Source organism: Bos indicus x Bos taurus, chromosome 5, assembly GCF_003369695.1.
Source record: "Bos indicus x Bos taurus breed Angus x Brahman F1 hybrid chromosome 5, Bos_hybrid_MaternalHap_v2.0, whole genome shotgun sequence".
NCBI lineage: Eukaryota > Metazoa > Chordata > Mammalia > Artiodactyla > Bovidae > Bos > Bos indicus x Bos taurus.
The window spans coordinates 75,141,017-75,157,495 of NC_040080.1; the positions used below are offsets into that span (position 1 = coordinate 75,141,017).

At 35.3% G+C, this 16,479-nt stretch overlaps 1 protein-coding gene across 4 annotated transcripts in view; it reads left to right on the top strand.

Moving 5' to 3' along the window:
- RAP1B (RAP1B, member of RAS oncogene family) overlaps positions 1-16,175 on the top strand; it is a 44,707-nt gene extending 28,532 nt beyond the window's left edge. For 3 of the 4 annotated variants that reach the window (XM_027542484.1, XM_027542485.1, XM_027542486.1), the window contains exons 2-8: positions 6,099-6,180; positions 7,189-7,257; positions 8,478-8,534; positions 9,392-9,532; positions 11,502-11,645; positions 12,291-12,407; positions 14,515-16,175. In XM_027542484.1, coding sequence (XP_027398285.1) covers positions 6,124-6,180; positions 7,189-7,257; positions 8,478-8,534; positions 9,392-9,532; positions 11,502-11,645; positions 12,291-12,377 — 555 coding nt within the window. In that variant the 5' untranslated portion in view covers positions 6,099-6,123 and the 3' untranslated portion in view covers positions 12,378-12,407; positions 14,515-16,175. Of the gene's footprint in view, positions 1-2,077; positions 2,173-6,098; positions 6,181-7,188; positions 7,258-8,477; positions 8,535-9,391; positions 9,533-11,501; positions 11,646-12,290; positions 12,408-14,514 lie in introns of those variants that run through there. The other variant, XM_027542488.1, reaches the window with a different exon arrangement.
- The last annotated feature ends 304 nt before the right edge of the window (positions 16,176-16,479 follow it).

The following is a 16,479-nucleotide window of genomic DNA, read 5'->3' on the forward strand; positions in this document are numbered from 1 at the left end:
CTTATCAGTGTTCTTGTTAGAAAGCTGCTTATTAGTAAGTTAAATGTGTTTTGTCACTGTGTTTTTGTATTTGAAAGTCTGTTGATAATTTTCATATTTCCTACTTGAAAATTTGAAAAGTTTTCAATTTCTTGTGAACTTAGGGCTCTGCAGTTAAAATTCTTGTTTGTGTTACTAAAATTAAATTGATAAGTGTTATTTATAATTTCCACAAGCTGGAAACAAACCAAATATCCATGAGCTGGTGAATGGATAAAGATAATATGATCTATATCCATACTATGCTTTTTATCAATAATAAATAGAAGGAACAAATTACTAATAAAGCAGTAATGTGGGTGAACCTGTCTCATTCTAGCAATAAGTAATACTATGGATAAATGAAGCAACTGGGAAGAAAGAAGGACCCTAGTCATCTCATTAAGAAATGTAATTCCCAGAAATGTTTACTTTTTATAGTATGTACAAGTGTCCTCTTTCACAGCTTGCCATTTCTTAGAAAACAAAAACCTTTTGGTTTAGTTTTTCTTTCTAGCTTGTTTACTTTGTGAGGATCTCTGAAAATGCTCAACTACTGTAGAGTTTCCAGTTTTTCATTTTCAGTTTCCTGTTCAGGTCTTTAGACCATTTACAGAAAGAAAGAACATGTTTCTCTTTCAAATTTCCTGAAGTTAATTTTTTAATTTTGTTTCCTGTGTTCATTTTGTTTATAGTTTTAAATGTTGACCAATCTACCCCTGAAATAGTATATTTCCTAAATAGATTTTTCTTCTCTCGAGGCCAGTTTTTTTTAATGTGCTGGACTGTTTGAATCTGGTCTTTACTGTCCTGCTCTTAATCTCTTTCTTCTATGATAAAATTAAGTACTTAGTAATTCAGTTGGGATTCTACAACAAATTTCTGTTTGTCTACCTGAGATTTAGAAAAATCTTTAAACATTACTCCAACTAAACTCTAGACCAGTTTTTAAATTCAGTTTCTACAGCTCTGACTTCTTTCTACTCTAGCAATTTAAGAGATTTCTTTGCTAAAAAACTGTCAAGAAAGGTAGTGCATTTCAGTGGTATGGTCAAGGAGTAAGTGGAATAGAAAGGCATTTTGGGAAGTATAAAAAGACAAATGTTCAGAGAGGGTAGGTTTCCAAAGGTTTGAGCAGGGGAGTAAAGGAAGGCTGTCTTAGTCATCTTATTTTGAATCTTTGGAATACCAATTAGAGGAGTTGATTATTGAATGTTATTTTTTTCTCATAATTTTTCTGTGTTTATAATTCCTTTGAAAGTGTTAATTTTTACATTTTAAAAGTTGGCCGTAAGTCCTGTTGTTACGCTGTATGTAGTTGTCAAAGTCCCCATTTTTGTAATTTACCGATGTAAGTGCAAGAGTCAAAAGATTATATTGGAAGTTTATAAAAGACACAGAAGTTTTTCCTAGAAAAGGTATGGCCTTGACAAATAAGAAAGAGATCACTAGAGTCAAAAAAAAAAAGGTGTTGGGGTAATTAACTGGAAAGAGATACATTGGGAACTGTTTGGATAATGGAAGTGTTTTAAATGTTAATGAGAGATGTGTTTGAGGTTGGAGGGTATTGTCATATGCCAAAATTCATTTAACTGTATGCTTAAGATCTACTTGTTTACTGGATGTAAATTATTCCTCAATATGATATAAAATGAAAATGAAAGTAAGTGAAAGTAAAGGTCGCTCAGTTGTGTCTGACTCTTTGCGACACCATGGACTGTATAGTCCATGGAATTCTCCAGTCCAGAATACTGGAGTGGGTAGCCTTTCCCTTCTCCAAGGGATCTTCCCAACCCAGGGATCGAACCCAGGTCTCCTGCATTGCAGGTGGATTCTTTACCAGCTGAGCCATAAGGGAAGCCCAAGAATACTGGAGTGGGTAGCCTATCCCTTCTCCAGGGTATCTTCCCAACCCAGGAATCAAACCGAGGTTTCCTGCATTGCAGGCGGATCTTGACCAACTGAGCTATGAGGGAATATGATATGATATAAGTGTGCTTTTAATTTTTTTTTTCCGTTGAGGCATTTTATTTTCATATTTGTATTATCCCTAGAAAAAGAATCCCAGGAATTTCTCTCCTGTGTTTTTATCTTGCTTCTTCATGGTCCGTGATGCCAGCTGAAGTTGTCAGTTCAGTGAAACCATACTGACAGGTTAGGAGCATATTATTCTGCCATTTTTCTAGATCTTTTAGTGGCACCTCAAATCTAGGGGCTGATCACTCCACACTTGTTTGACCTGCCTGTGAGGTTCACAACAGTTTTCTCAACTCTGCAATCATTGATTTCAAATTCACTAGTGTAATCATCGGAGAAGGTGATGGCACCCGACTCCAGTACTCTTGCCTGGAGAATCCATGGACGGAGGAGCCTGGTAGGCTGCAGTCTATGGGGTCCCTAAAAGTCAGACACGACTGAGCAACTTCACTTCCACTTTTCACTTTCATGCATTGGAGAAGGAAATGGCAACCCACTCCAGTGTTCTTGCCTGGAGTATCCCAGGGACAGCGGAGCCTGGTGGGCTGCCGTCCATGGGGTCGCACAGAGTCAGACACGACTGAAGCGACTTAGCAGCAGCAGCAGTGTAATCATGCTTCATTATCATATTAGCACAGACGCTGACTGGAGCAAGCCTAGTAAGAAGCTGGCACTTGCCTCTCCTTTCAGCATTATTGATGCTCTTGAGAACATCAACTGGGACTTTCGTGTGCACCATTATAGCAGCACAGAAAGAGTTTAAAAAATTCTTTTTAACAAATGTGTTCTTACAAACAGATCTTCAGGTCTCTTGACCAAGCAGAAGTTAGGAAGGTGCCCCATAATTAGCCCCACAGTTCATGACCCTGTAATGCTGTCATGAAAGTGAGTGACCCACGGTGAAGTTTGGCCCATCACTCACCTTTGCCTAAATTGGTCACTGATTGTACTCATCTTCAACCTTTAGTGCTTGGGGCCAGTTTGAATTTCACTGGAGGCTTTTCAGACCTACGTGTCCATCCATTCCAAACAGCTCTCCTTTATACAGTGAATGTAAACAAAACAGTTCAGGACAAAACAGAACATGAGACAAAATTTTGCACAAGTAGACTAACAAAAAACAAAGCAAGTAGCTGAAGAATTATGAACTAATGGCAAAAATATGTATTAAATAGTACACTCCAGGCCAAAATCAAAAGCCTAAATTGCCTTATACAAAAACCTACTTGGTATAAATCCTAGAATAACAGATTTAACAGTGTGAGTTCAAGGGACTGATTGGAGCGCCCATCATTGTCGTTACTGACTCATGTGATAGCAAAATCTAAGAACAAACAAGTTGAACACAGGCAGCCCATTCAGTATGCTTGTTTGTCTGAGGGCATCATTTGGAGTGATGCCAGCTGAGGATCTTAAGTGGACTATCAAAGAATGAGCAACACCATTCAATAGCTGAAGTTATTGATTACTTAAGGAAAAGCTACCCTGGTCTGATATTGCCTGCCCTGAACAGAGCAGACTACTAGTCTTACAGAGTCTTTAGGGAATTTCAAAGTCCAAAGATCCACAAACTTTCAAAGGCAGGAATGAATGAATTACCAACTGTAAAAGCAGTGTCAGTCAAGTGAGACAGTTGCTGATTGTTGGCATTTTGCTGGGTGTTCACTGAAGTCTCTCTCTTTTTTTTTTAAGTTATAACAATTGCAAAGAAGTGAATCAAAAAGTGGCACAGCCCAGCTACCTAAAGGATAAAAGATGCAGGGAAATAAGTCTGTTTGTGTTAAAGTTAATTGATTTGCTCTTTGGGATGCTGTTTAGTAAATAATTGACCCCAAAGTTACCATGTTCCCTCTAGCTGGGTTAAGAAACACAAATTTGAAGGTGTCTTTCATTAGAGTCCTAAGTTTATTCTTAAATATTTCTCAAATATTAATGTAGGTCTGTGTGGTTGGATAATGTCTACATGGAACTGAATAGAATTACCACCTAAGTAATCCTATTTTTAAATGACTTTAAAATAAATAAATCTGACTTCAGCTACACATTTACAGAAAACAACTTATTTGTCATAAATTAAATGCACACTACCATGTGGGATATTCTTGAAACTGAAAGGTGGTTCAACTTTTATTTAATATCTTTTTTCATGAAATATCTGGTAAGAACTGTGCAGTTCACAAAAATTAAGGAGACAGTGTTCCAGGACTGGAGAGAAGTGTTTAGGAATGATAAGTTCACTAAGTTTAGAAATAAAATATAGCAACTAGTAAGTGGGAAAATTAGCAACTGACTTTTTTGGTATTTTTTTAATTTGGTCTCTTCCAGCTCCCCCCATCCCCACCCCCCAATTAAGGAATGGAGAAAAATATAGTACGTGATCTATGTATTTAAAGGCACAAGTGAAGGAGAAATTTTTGAAAAGTCGTCCTTGGTATTAAACACGGCATCCTAAGGAGAAATAAAAGGATGGCATGTAGTAGTAGTGTTCGTTGCTCAGTCGTGTCCTGCCCTTTGGCAACCCCATGGACTGTAGCCCTGTTCGAGGCTCCTCTGTCCATGGAATTCTCCAGGCAAGAATACTGAAGTGGATTGCCACTTCCTTCTCTGGGGGATCTTCCCAACCTAGGGATCGAACCCAGGTCTCCTGGGTCTTCTGCGTTGCTGGGAGATTCTTTTACCATCTGAGCTACCAGATAGATAAAGCACAGGATTTCTTCCAAGAGTATGGACCAGAAGGAAAGAACATATAAAGAGGTTTAATACAAAGAAATATGTCAAAGTGAGCCCATTATTAATTGACTGACGTTCAGAAGTAAGAGGCTATCAATAATAGGCTGATCACAGAAGCATATTCACTAAAGTAAATGGTTATTGGTGGGTTAAATGTGTTCAGACCAGTCCTGGTATTGTGTTACTATAAGTAAAGAACTGTCATCTCTTGATTGAAGAGGATTTAAAGCCTGGTCTGGTGGCTACTTTTGTACCATAGCCACTGGCAAATTATTATTTTTTTCCCTAGAAATGTGGGAGCTTTGTATTCTCATGTTATTCCCCATCCTGGAAACTTTCAGGAGCTTCTTTCTCTCTCAATAGTAAGCTGAAATTTTAAAATGATGAGCCTTGCTATGGATTGTTTCTTTTGGGTTTTATGTTTATTTGATTTCCCCTGTTTCATCATACCGAACACTCAGTAGACTTTTATCGGTCTGGACACTCATGTTCTTGAGATTTACTTTTGATTCTCTCTGCCACCCCAACCACACACCACCCTCAACCTTCTCTCACACACACACGCACACAAACTTCAGTAATAGATATTTGGTCAACTTTCTCTGCTAACTCATTTACCATTTATGTATCTCAGAGGCCAGCAAGTTTTTTCTGTGAATGCTTCATATTAATAGTAAATATTTTAGACTCTGTGGACCAGATAGCTTCTGTTGTAAGGACTTAACTCTGCCATTACAAGACAGCAGCCACAGACAATACACAAATGAATGGATGTGGCTGTATTTCAATAAAGCTTTATGTACAAAAACAGGGGGTTGGATTTGTTTGCAAATCCCTCGTCTGTCCTGTTCATCTTTACCAGAAAGTTAGCTCAGTTGAGGGCAGGAATTTTATTTGCTGTTCATTGGGGATATCCTTGTACTTCATTGGGGATATCCTTGTACTTCATTGGGGATATCCTTGTACTTCATTGGGGATATCCTTGTACTTAGTAGACCTCAAGTACTTGTGATTCAGGATTACAGGTGGTTCAGAAAAGAGATAACATGTCTATCACTGCCATCTTTTAGCCAACAGAATGCCCCTTAATGCAGTTTTTCAGTGCCCCCCCTTTTTTCTTGATAGAGTATTTTATAGTAACTGAATATAGGATAGGACTAAGAATCACGTCTAGAATTCTGCAATTTCTTTCTTGTGATGTTTTATAAAGAGCCCTACCAGTAGCATCTTTTAGTAAGTTTGTTTATGAAATGCTCCATCTTGGTATGGTATAGCAGTCATTTTAAATAAATGCTTGAATGTTTTGTTTATATAAGAGGCACATGAATGCAAAGATATTACTTAAGAATTCTTTTTTTTTTTTTCTTAATAAGGTACTAGCTTTTACAAGTTTGCACCATGCGTGAGTATAAGCTAGTCGTTCTTGGCTCTGGAGGCGTTGGAAAATCTGCTCTGGTAAGACATTCTCACTGTACCCAAGCTATTCACTCTTAAGACATGTTCTTTTTCTGTTGAATGTTAGGGTTTGCTTATTTTTTTTGTTAAGGTGAAATCTCATTGATTTTAGAAGTAATATATTTTTCTTATAATTTAGTCAACTTTTAGTTGTATCTGAGTAGATCATATTCTCTCTTCAACATGGGCTCCAGACCAGAATACAATTTGGACTTAAGCCCAGTTTGGACTTCAGCACATACAAGCCTATGTCTGTCTGCATTTCAGAGCAAGATAGAAATAAATTTTGGTCCATTTCATTGTGAGTCGGCTTAAAATATAAATTTTATGTTATAAAAATTGAATAACTATATTTTTAAAACTTTTTTCAAAGTTTACCTTTGACTGTCCCACAGTGTTTTTTATATCAAGAAATAGTAAAGTAAGAAGGAAGACACAACTTGACAATGGTAGGTAGGAAGGGGAGAAACTTAGGGGAAGAAACTTGGTGAATAGTTCAGAGTTCAGCAAAGCCCCACCTCAAGATAGACTGACCATCTTACTTTGCCATTTATTTGTCACATAAACACCCAGCACAGAATTTGACTTGCTTGGATCAAACTGAGAAGTGTGTACAAAGGAGTATGAACTGTGTTTTCATTTGTAAATATATCCAAAGTGATGGGGAGGCATTGTGAGTGTGCACGTATGTGTGTTCACCAAATAATTAGCCACTTTCTAACTAAAATTCACATTTAGGCCCTAAAACTGAAATAGGAACCATTTAACAATTTTTAAATATATGAGCTCTAAATTTAGACCTACCCATAACAGAATGTTATGATTATTAATTTTTAAAAAAAGCTTTCTGAAGTAATTTTCCCACCAAATATTTACGTTCAAAGGTAGTTGTGGTTATTTTTTTTTTTATCAGTGGTATAACTACTTAAGTGAAATTAATATTTTTGAATGTGCAGACTTGGATTTGTTCTTTTTGAGGGAGTATAATGGTATGTTAATTTTTTTCAGACTGTACAGTTTGTTCAAGGAATTTTTGTTGAAAAATATGATCCTACGATAGAAGATTCTTATAGAAAGGTATGTACTTTAGAAGGCCTTTGCTTTCAACTTTACTGTAAACATAAATTATTGTTTTTAGCTTAATAAATATTAAATGTTGTCTATAGAGTATAGGATGAGGAACAGAGTTAATTTATAAAATTAGTGGGTAGAACTCACATCTGACTATTTCCTGGCATTGCATGTTTACCAAGAATCTTAATCACTCTTGCTTTATCTCTCTTTCTTGCTCACAAAGAATTTTAGGTTTACACTGACCCCCAAGTTGTAATTTGTTGCTATTTGACTTTAGAGTGGAGACATCCACTTCAGGTGGTAGTTCCATGTTTCTCCCCTCTTTCTGCCCACCAAAGACTTGAATGACTCTCAGGCTCCCTGCTTTTTATATAAAGATGTAAGTACAAAAGTCTCCCTAACCTTCCTATTTACAATTCCTTGAGAAAGTTCCACTGCTCATAATAGTAGAAAAGTTTATTTCTAAGTTCATTTATATAACACGTGACAATAAAACTTAATATGCAGACATTTTTAATTTAGAAGGGAGAGAATTACCCGCCACCTTAAAGCAGCCAGCCTGGCCCCTGCTGCGGTGCAGACACTGTGTTTCCATTCCTCTTCTGTGTCCACAGTCTGCTAAAACTAGAAACCCTTTCTGGACCCCAGCTCTGAGGCAGCATTACTCTTTTTTCTGCATCTGTATCTTTTTTTCCTAGGAAATGTTAGGTTTAAAGGGTAACAGGGATATATAGATATATAATTTATTTGATAGCTGTCCTTCCTTGCTACCAAAAACTTTGTTCCAATATAGTGAAGGGGATGTAGTTATAAGCAAAAGGAAAGTATATCTAAAGCGTGGCAGAATTTATATAGTTACTTCTGACATTATTGGAACTATTACTGCATTAAATAAAAATTTTTTGAGCTGATTTGAAATTATTTCCTCTCCAGAGTTAACTGCTGAGTAATTCACATTGAGGTTGGAGCTTGTATATCTTGTAGATATCCTTATATTAAATTGAGAACTCATGGTTTTTACACTTAATGCAGTTTGAGGGTCAGTAGACTTTAGTTATCCAGCTATTTTTTTCTCCTGTTTCATTAAAGTATGTATTACTTGAGATTAGTATCAAAGTTGCTATAATCTGTGTCTGTTTTAAATATCGTATTAATATTATACATATTAAAGTAGTCTTATATACAGGAAAAAAAATGAAGATCTACCTTAATTTCCTCCCTAGCAAGTTGAAGTAGATGCACAGCAGTGTATGCTTGAAATCTTGGATACTGCAGGAACGGTATGTAAAACAATACCAAAGTATATGCATAACTTGTGCAGTATTGACCTTATAAATGCTAGCATTCTTATAGACAAACATTATTTAAAACTAAGGCTTGCATTAAATCTTAAAGCTGTCTTATCCTCTTGAATTCTTTTCTTGTGTGCATGGGTCATTTACTGAAGAAATAAGTAGAAAATTTGTATGAAAATTTTCATACCTTCACTACTACTTTTAATGTAAGTTAGACTATATTTCCATATATTGAGTAATGTGGAAAATGCCTGAGATTCCTCAGTGACTGTGAAGTATTTTGAATAGTATCTTTCATCCTTCAGTATATTTACAGAACAGCTAGATCTGATGGTATCTGAAAGTGAAGGGAAGATTTACTCTGGATGTGTGGTATTCGTTCATCTAATGTTTGAGTACCTGATACATGTTGTGGCTTGTATTCTTACACTCAAAAGCTTACAGTCTAGCGAAAGAGGAAGTGTGGGAAAATGGCACCATATAGGTAACTTGCTGGCGGACCTCGGATAACTGGAGCATTGTGAGCTAGCTGTGAGTAACGGTGATTCGATTTGGGTGCCTTCCATATGGTGTCTTGAAAAGCTGCTTTCAAGCAGCATTTGAAGATGGGACATTTCCACTTGAGTGCATTTACTGCACATAAATCTGCCCTGGTGTATTATTTTTAAATAAAACACTTATTTCTTGAAATACCAATTTTTCAAATAGCCACAGACTACAGTTTTAAGAGATGTTACATAACACTACTACATTCTTTGAGCTCTAATTATAGACTTTGAAAATTGTCAAATTAACTGTCAAAACATTATTTTTTTAAAATGATTCTTTTCTTTCGACTGTAGGAACAATTCACAGCAATGAGGGATTTGTACATGAAAAATGGACAAGGCTTTGCGTTAGTTTATTCCATCACAGCACAGTCCACATTTAATGATTTACAAGATCTGAGAGAACAGATACTTCGAGTTAAAGACACGGATGATGTAAGATGGCTTCATAATAAATATATTTTCTTTCAAACACTTATTGTAGTGATATCCGATTTAAAAGTTTGAATTTAAATCCAATTTAAACTTCATCTATTTTGAGGAGTTTGTTTTTCAAAAGCTTTTTCTTTGAAAGGGAAAAACGTACCTTTAACACTACATATAGTGTAAAAAGTGAGAAATACCTTCCTCTTGTGTAAAATAAAATCTATATCCTTCCTATTTTTTTCCCTTCATATTTTTAAATCTTGCATTTGGTGGAGAAGGGGGAGAGGTGTCAGTGGCAAATATTACTAATAGAGCAGATGACGTTCTGGTAGATTTAAGAGCCTTTTTAATAGGAATCAGAACAACATGTGAACACATCTCAAACAACTATGACAGAAGGAGCAAGAAAGCCAATAAATATATTCAATTCTAATGTTAAGTAACATGCCCCTTCCGAGTACACCATAATGGAGTTTAACCCTGTAGGAAACTACAAAAGGTTTTTTTAAATTACTCTTCACGCTATGTATATAAATTCATCTTGCATCAGAATCACCTGTAGAGCTAGTTAAAACAGATTGCCAGGTCCCACTCCCAGAGTTTCTGATTCAGTAGGTCTGGAATAGGGCTCAGAAATTTGCATTTCTAACATATTTCCAGGTGGTATTGGTGCTACCGGTCTGGGCATCACACTTTCAAGAACCACTGTACTAGGTATAGTTTAATTATAGCAAATATTTCTAGAGCTTGGGAGCACCTATTAGAAATATCCTAATTTCCTGGACTTCTGAAGCAGGAGGACTTTGGGGGGGGGACCTTAACATACTTAGGGCTTCCCTGGTGGCTCAGACAGTAAAGCATTTATCTACAATGCAGGAAACCTGGGTTCGATCCCTGGGTCGGGAAGATTCCCTAGAGAAGGAAATGGCAACCCACTCCAGTACTGTTGCCTGGAAAATCCCGTGGACAGAGGAGCTTGTTGCAGGCTACTGTCCATGGGGTCGCAAACAGTTGGGAACGACTGAGAGACTTCACTTTCTTTCTTTTCTTTCTTTAACATACTTAAAGCAGCTTTAGTTGGTAAAGCTGTTTCACCAGTGTCTCTGGTGACTACTATAGTTTTCTATCAGTTACATTAAACAGTGAATTTATTAGTATAATACTAGGTATCTGTTCCTTAAAAAGCCACAAATCTTGATTTTCTAGTTTGGATTTTTTCCAAAACTAGAGAGCCAATCTCTAAAGGATTAATAGGAGTTTTACAGAATAAGGATTATTTTTCCCTGTAGTGTCCAAAAACATGATTAATATGGTCTATATTTTTAGTAAATTAAGGTGATTTTAATTTTTGGCTTTTCATTTAGACTATATGAAAAGCTAAAAATTCTACCTTGAATTTTATCTACCTTCTAAATTTCTCCTTTTTTGTGTTATGAAATTGAGAATGAGTTATTTGATAAATACTTGTTAAGAAACCAAAAAATCTGAAATTGATTTATGTCTCTTGGAGAAACACTTTAAAATTTTGGAATATATTGACTTTTTATGATATTTCCTTTTTAAAAGGTTTTGTGTTTTCTTACTATAATTAGTTTGTTGTGAGGAACTTCCCTGGCAGTCCAGTGATTAAGTCTGTGCTTCCACTGCAAGAGCATGGCTTCAGTCCCTGATCAGGGAGCTAAGATCCTGCGTGCTGCACAGGGTGCCTAAAATAAAAGTCTGTTTTGATAACAATTTTCAGGTTTTTCTTCCCTCTTTTATAAGTAGATCATAGCTAGTTTTCTAAAAAACCCTTATGTGACAAGTTCTTAAGTTAATTGTTAATGCTTTTATATTTAACTATCAGTTTTAGTACACCTTATTAATTTAGTGTTTTTCTCTGGCATAAAATAAAATCTAATCCTTATGGTTGACTCTTAGAATTTTGACTTGAATTTATGTAGCGTATTTGTTTACTTATTTGTTTTTACCCGTTTAGGTTCCAATGATTCTGGTTGGTAATAAGTGTGACTTGGAAGATGAAAGAGTTGTAGGAAAGGAACAAGGTCAAAATCTAGCAAGACAGTGGAACAACTGTGCATTCTTAGAATCCTCTGCAAAATCAAAAATAAATGTTAATGAGGTATGGTGTAATAGAACTCTTGATTTGGAATTTAGCATTCAGAATTAATGGAAAATAATGAGTGTATATTAACACAACCCCAAGTTAATTAAATATGTTAATTAGCATGCTAACAAGCAATACTACTATTTGAGCCTCTTTATTAAACACTGGTGGTACAGTAGAATTTACCATAAAATGAGGTAAGATTAGATGGAAAAGAATAGGGGTGGGGAAGACAGATTTAATCTTCAGATGTATGAACAATGTTACGTAAAAGATGAAGACAAATTCAAGAAGGCATGAATGGCTCTTGCCTTAAAGGAACTTAAAATTATGTTGTAGAATAAGAATACATAGAGTCAAAGAAGAGTAAAGGATTGTTTTGGATGATGGTAAATGTTCTGACTAAACTAAGGTTTCTGCAGCTACTCAGTATTTACTTTAAGGAGAATGATGTTAGCCCTCCCAAAAAATAAACAGAAAAGCACTTGACAATTACAGGAATACCTGGCTTTACTCTCATTCCTTAAATGAACAGAATATTTGCTTTCTGGAGAAGAGTTATGGAAAGTTCAATTTTTTTCATTGTACTCTCTCACTTGTAGTTTTGGGTGGGGGGGTTTTCCCTGCAAATCAAAATAAAAAATTAATAAATGTTTGCAGATCTTTTATGACCTAGTGCGACAAATTAACAGAAAAACTCCAGTGCCTGGGAAGGCCCGCAAAAAGTCGTCATGTCAGCTGCTTTAATATACTAAATGCATTGTAGCTCTGAGCCAGGTATGTTAATTTATCTTTTCTTCTGTTTTGTTTGTTTCCTCTAATTTTTAACCTCAACTTTATTAAAGGTCCAAAAAGCAAGTATAGAATTTTCTGTTGTAGAAAACAAATGGTTACTTCTTATGAGTTAATATGATATCCTAGTAATTGAAATAATTATTTCACTTATATATGATCATGAGAAGTAAGTTATTCCACATAAGTATTCTAAATGAGTTTATCCAGTATATACTCACGTCTCAGTGGGTCACTGGTTTGTGCTGACAACATAGTGATGATCAAAACCAATCTTCTCTGCTCTCTTTGTTGCCTTAAGCTAATTAAGGTCTAGTGTAAAAGTCAGACAGATCATTGCAAAATACTATAAATGCTGTTGGCGGAATAAATGCAGCATGTTACCGATAATTAAAACCCCTGACATCATGTAGCACACAAAGTACTACCTACATGTTACTTGAATTCTCACAATTCTGTGTGGCAGAATTATTATAATTCCCATATTACAGATGAGTGAACTGAGGCACAGAAACATTGTTCAAGCCCTATAGTTAGTGAATAGCAGAGTCAGAATTGAATCTAATGATCTGAGTACATGGCTCAGAATTTGAACTGATTCCCAAAGTCCATAATTAGTCACTATGCTATTATGGGTACTATCAAGAGTATTTAATTGGGGTACCAAACCAGTCAGATGTGAACTATGGATTCAGGGAAAATCTCAGAGTGAAAGCATCCAAGTTGAAATCAGATGGAAAAGTAGAAATTAGAGGGTGAAGAGTTCCTGGGCAGAGAGAACCATGGATACAACCTTGAGATGAGACAGCAAAGGAAAATTGAGCAAACATCACTATAACATAGTCTTTGAAAACAGTTATATCAAATGAGTTAATACTTTCAAAGTAGTTAGTTCAGTACCTGGCACCATGGTAAACCCTCATCTGTTAGCTGCTGTTTGCCAAGTATCATTAAGCCATATTTTTTTTTTTTACTGTATTCTTACCCTTGGGAGTTTCGGATGTTACTACCTCTGCTTCTTCCCATGTTAAATGACCCTGTACAACCATAGTACTCTGATTCTGTCGTTTTCTAGAGTTTTGTCCCTACTCTCCACTTACGGTTTTCTGCTTAGAGATACAACTTTTCATTTTTTATATCCTCTCCTTTCCAACCACTTGCCCTTTCTTAACAGCACACTTATGCCTGAGCTCACATTGCCATCTGTCCTTTACAACTTGCTCTATTCGATCTGCTAAGATTTAGAAAACTTAGGAAACTCATTCAGTCTCTAAACGAGGGCTTAAAGTTCAAAGCATTTGTGGAAATTATTTCATCAGCCACATCTATATTAACATTCTGGAGCAAGTCTGATTCCCAGAAAACCAATATAAAAAGGAAGGATTTTTTTAGCCCAGGCATATGTACAGAAAATCATCCAAAGTAAATAAATAAATGACAGACTGATGAATGCTGATTTTACCCTTTTAAGTTTAGTTAGATAAGATTTTAGTGTAATAACAGCCTTTTCTGACATTTCTCTTTAAGTAGGATCTGTTTTATAGAATTAATATATATATAACTGTCAACTGTAGAGAGCCTTCATGAAATAAATTTATTTTATTGACTTCTCTACACCAGCTTTTTAGCCACTTACTGGAAGAGTAGGGAAGAAAAGTCTTGGAAAGCTTGGTTAGATGTGCATTCTGTACTCATGATGTCATTCTAGGATTATAAACACTCTTACAGACCAGCCATTTTGTTAGTATTGCTGTCTGTTTGATTCTAGTCAAGTCGACTTGATGTAAAATTTTAATATGGGGTTTTGTTTTTGTTTTTAGTTTTCCTGCTTTTAATCTTTGAGAGGTAATACAAAGAAATTTGTATTTAAGTACATTCAACTTCCACTTCAGTGGCATTTAAGAAGGCAGCAGAATATATCTATCCGTGCTTTGCTGTGAATCATAGTACATGGTCATAATGTAATGATGAGGATAGGAAGCTGTATTATATTTATTTCTGACACTTTGGCACTGTTGTCTTAATACGTCCTTTTGATCTTTAGTGTGCTATTTACAACCTGTGTTTTCAATTAATTTTCTCCTTTTGACAGGTCTGAAGAACTGTTGCCCAATTCAACAGTGCCAGCATTCCAACTTTGTTAAACCTACCAACATCTTAAATGGACTTTCTGTGGTGGTACCCTTTAAGAGGCGGATGAAAACTACTACATCAGTTTGCACATTCTAATCACTTTCCAGTATCACAGAGAGATTTTTACTTATATAATAGTCCTAGAGTATGCAGCTGGTAAAACCAGAGGCTACAATCCAGTATTACTGCTAAGAGACATTTTTCATCCACCAATGTTGTACATGTATGAAAATGGTGTACTGTATACTTTAACACACCCCATACTTTGTATTGGAGAGTACAATAATGTAAATCCTAAAAGCACCACTATTTTAGCATAATAAAAGAAAGTCCAAAGAGCTCCTATATAGACTACTCCAGATAACTTTGCTTCTTTGATACTTGTAGCTTATTGTAATTTTTTTTTAAGAAATTCAAGGTCATTATCATTGTATTGTACAAATAAGCGCTTTGATTAACACAGCTATATAGTTTTTTTAATTTTTAAAAAACCTGTGGAGACAGTGATCTTGTCTTTAAAATATGATAGTCCTTTCAGTATAATGTCTTAGATTAAAGACGTTGCCTTTAATATCTGTTGGGAAGGAAATGTCCAGACTTTTCAAATCTTTTATTATATGTTTCCTTTTTTGTTTACATAGGGAACAATGTTTATAGTTGTGTGTACAGTGGGGGTCTACAACAAGAAGTGTATATTTTCAAACAATTTTTTAATGATTTAACAATTTTTGTAAATCATTTTCAGGCTTCTGCAGCTGTAGATTCTCACTGTGAATCCCCTGCTTGCTCATGCATAAGTGTATTTGCAATACCAAATATACAGGTTTAGTATTTTTGCCTGTTAGTGATTGTTTCCCATGTGTAACGTTTTGGTTGAGATGTTAAATGGTGGAAGAGTACTGTGGATGTGAATGTGGGAAGTAATTTTAATCATGTGTAATTGGTCACAAGGCCTAAGTTGCAGTAACTATTGCTGTTTTATTTAACAATGCCTTGTTGCTTTGTATGCATTAACGTTTGGGTGTAAAGATTGTGTGTCTATCCAACAGGGAGCCACAGTATTTAAATTGACCAACCTAATGTTACAACTACTTTTGAGGTGGCCAAATGTAAACTAAAAGCCTTAATTAAAGTGGTGCAATTTTGTATAACTTAGCATCAGTAGTTCAATAAATTTGGATTGCCATGCAAGGGCTTGCATTATAATTACTTGCCACTTGAATGTGTTTTGTGTAATATTTAACAGTGCTAGTTAAATAAATATGGGTTTAACTTCTTTTTAAATGTGATAGGTGCATTTTGCATAGTGTGGTTTCATAATTTAATGTTTGGGCAAGCCAGATTCATTTATTAATTACAGAAACGATGAGAGAGAAATGTCAGGTATTTTTCTTAGTATTGTTTGAATATCCACATAACCATGTTTTGAATTTTTCCTTTGGAAAGAGTTCTGTAAATCAAGCAATATTACTTACAAACGTATGCCTTCTGGGTAGTGTTCAGTAGCTCTTTGAGGTATAGGAGAAAGAATTGAAAATACTTCAGCAGGTGTTACACTTACAGATTTTTTTAAACTAGAGGATGCAATTACACTTATGGTCATAAAAATCTTTTAATGAAGTGGACTCAAGTACTACTTTTTATATAATGGGTCTTTGTCTCAGATGTGCTGTAATTCCATTCTTTTTTGAAATCTGTAAATGAATCTTAAACTTTCTCAAAATATTTTCCAGCCACGGGAGAATATCAGCAGTTAATTAGTAATACCATCTAATTTAGGGATGTCTGTTAATCCCTTAGATACATTTCGAAGCTTTTATTTTAAAAAGAAATCTTATTCCTTACATATTTAACTCACAGAGTTCCATGTATTTAAAGGTTCAGTGTATCTAAAGAAAAAACTGTTGTTCTCTCAGAAATCCCA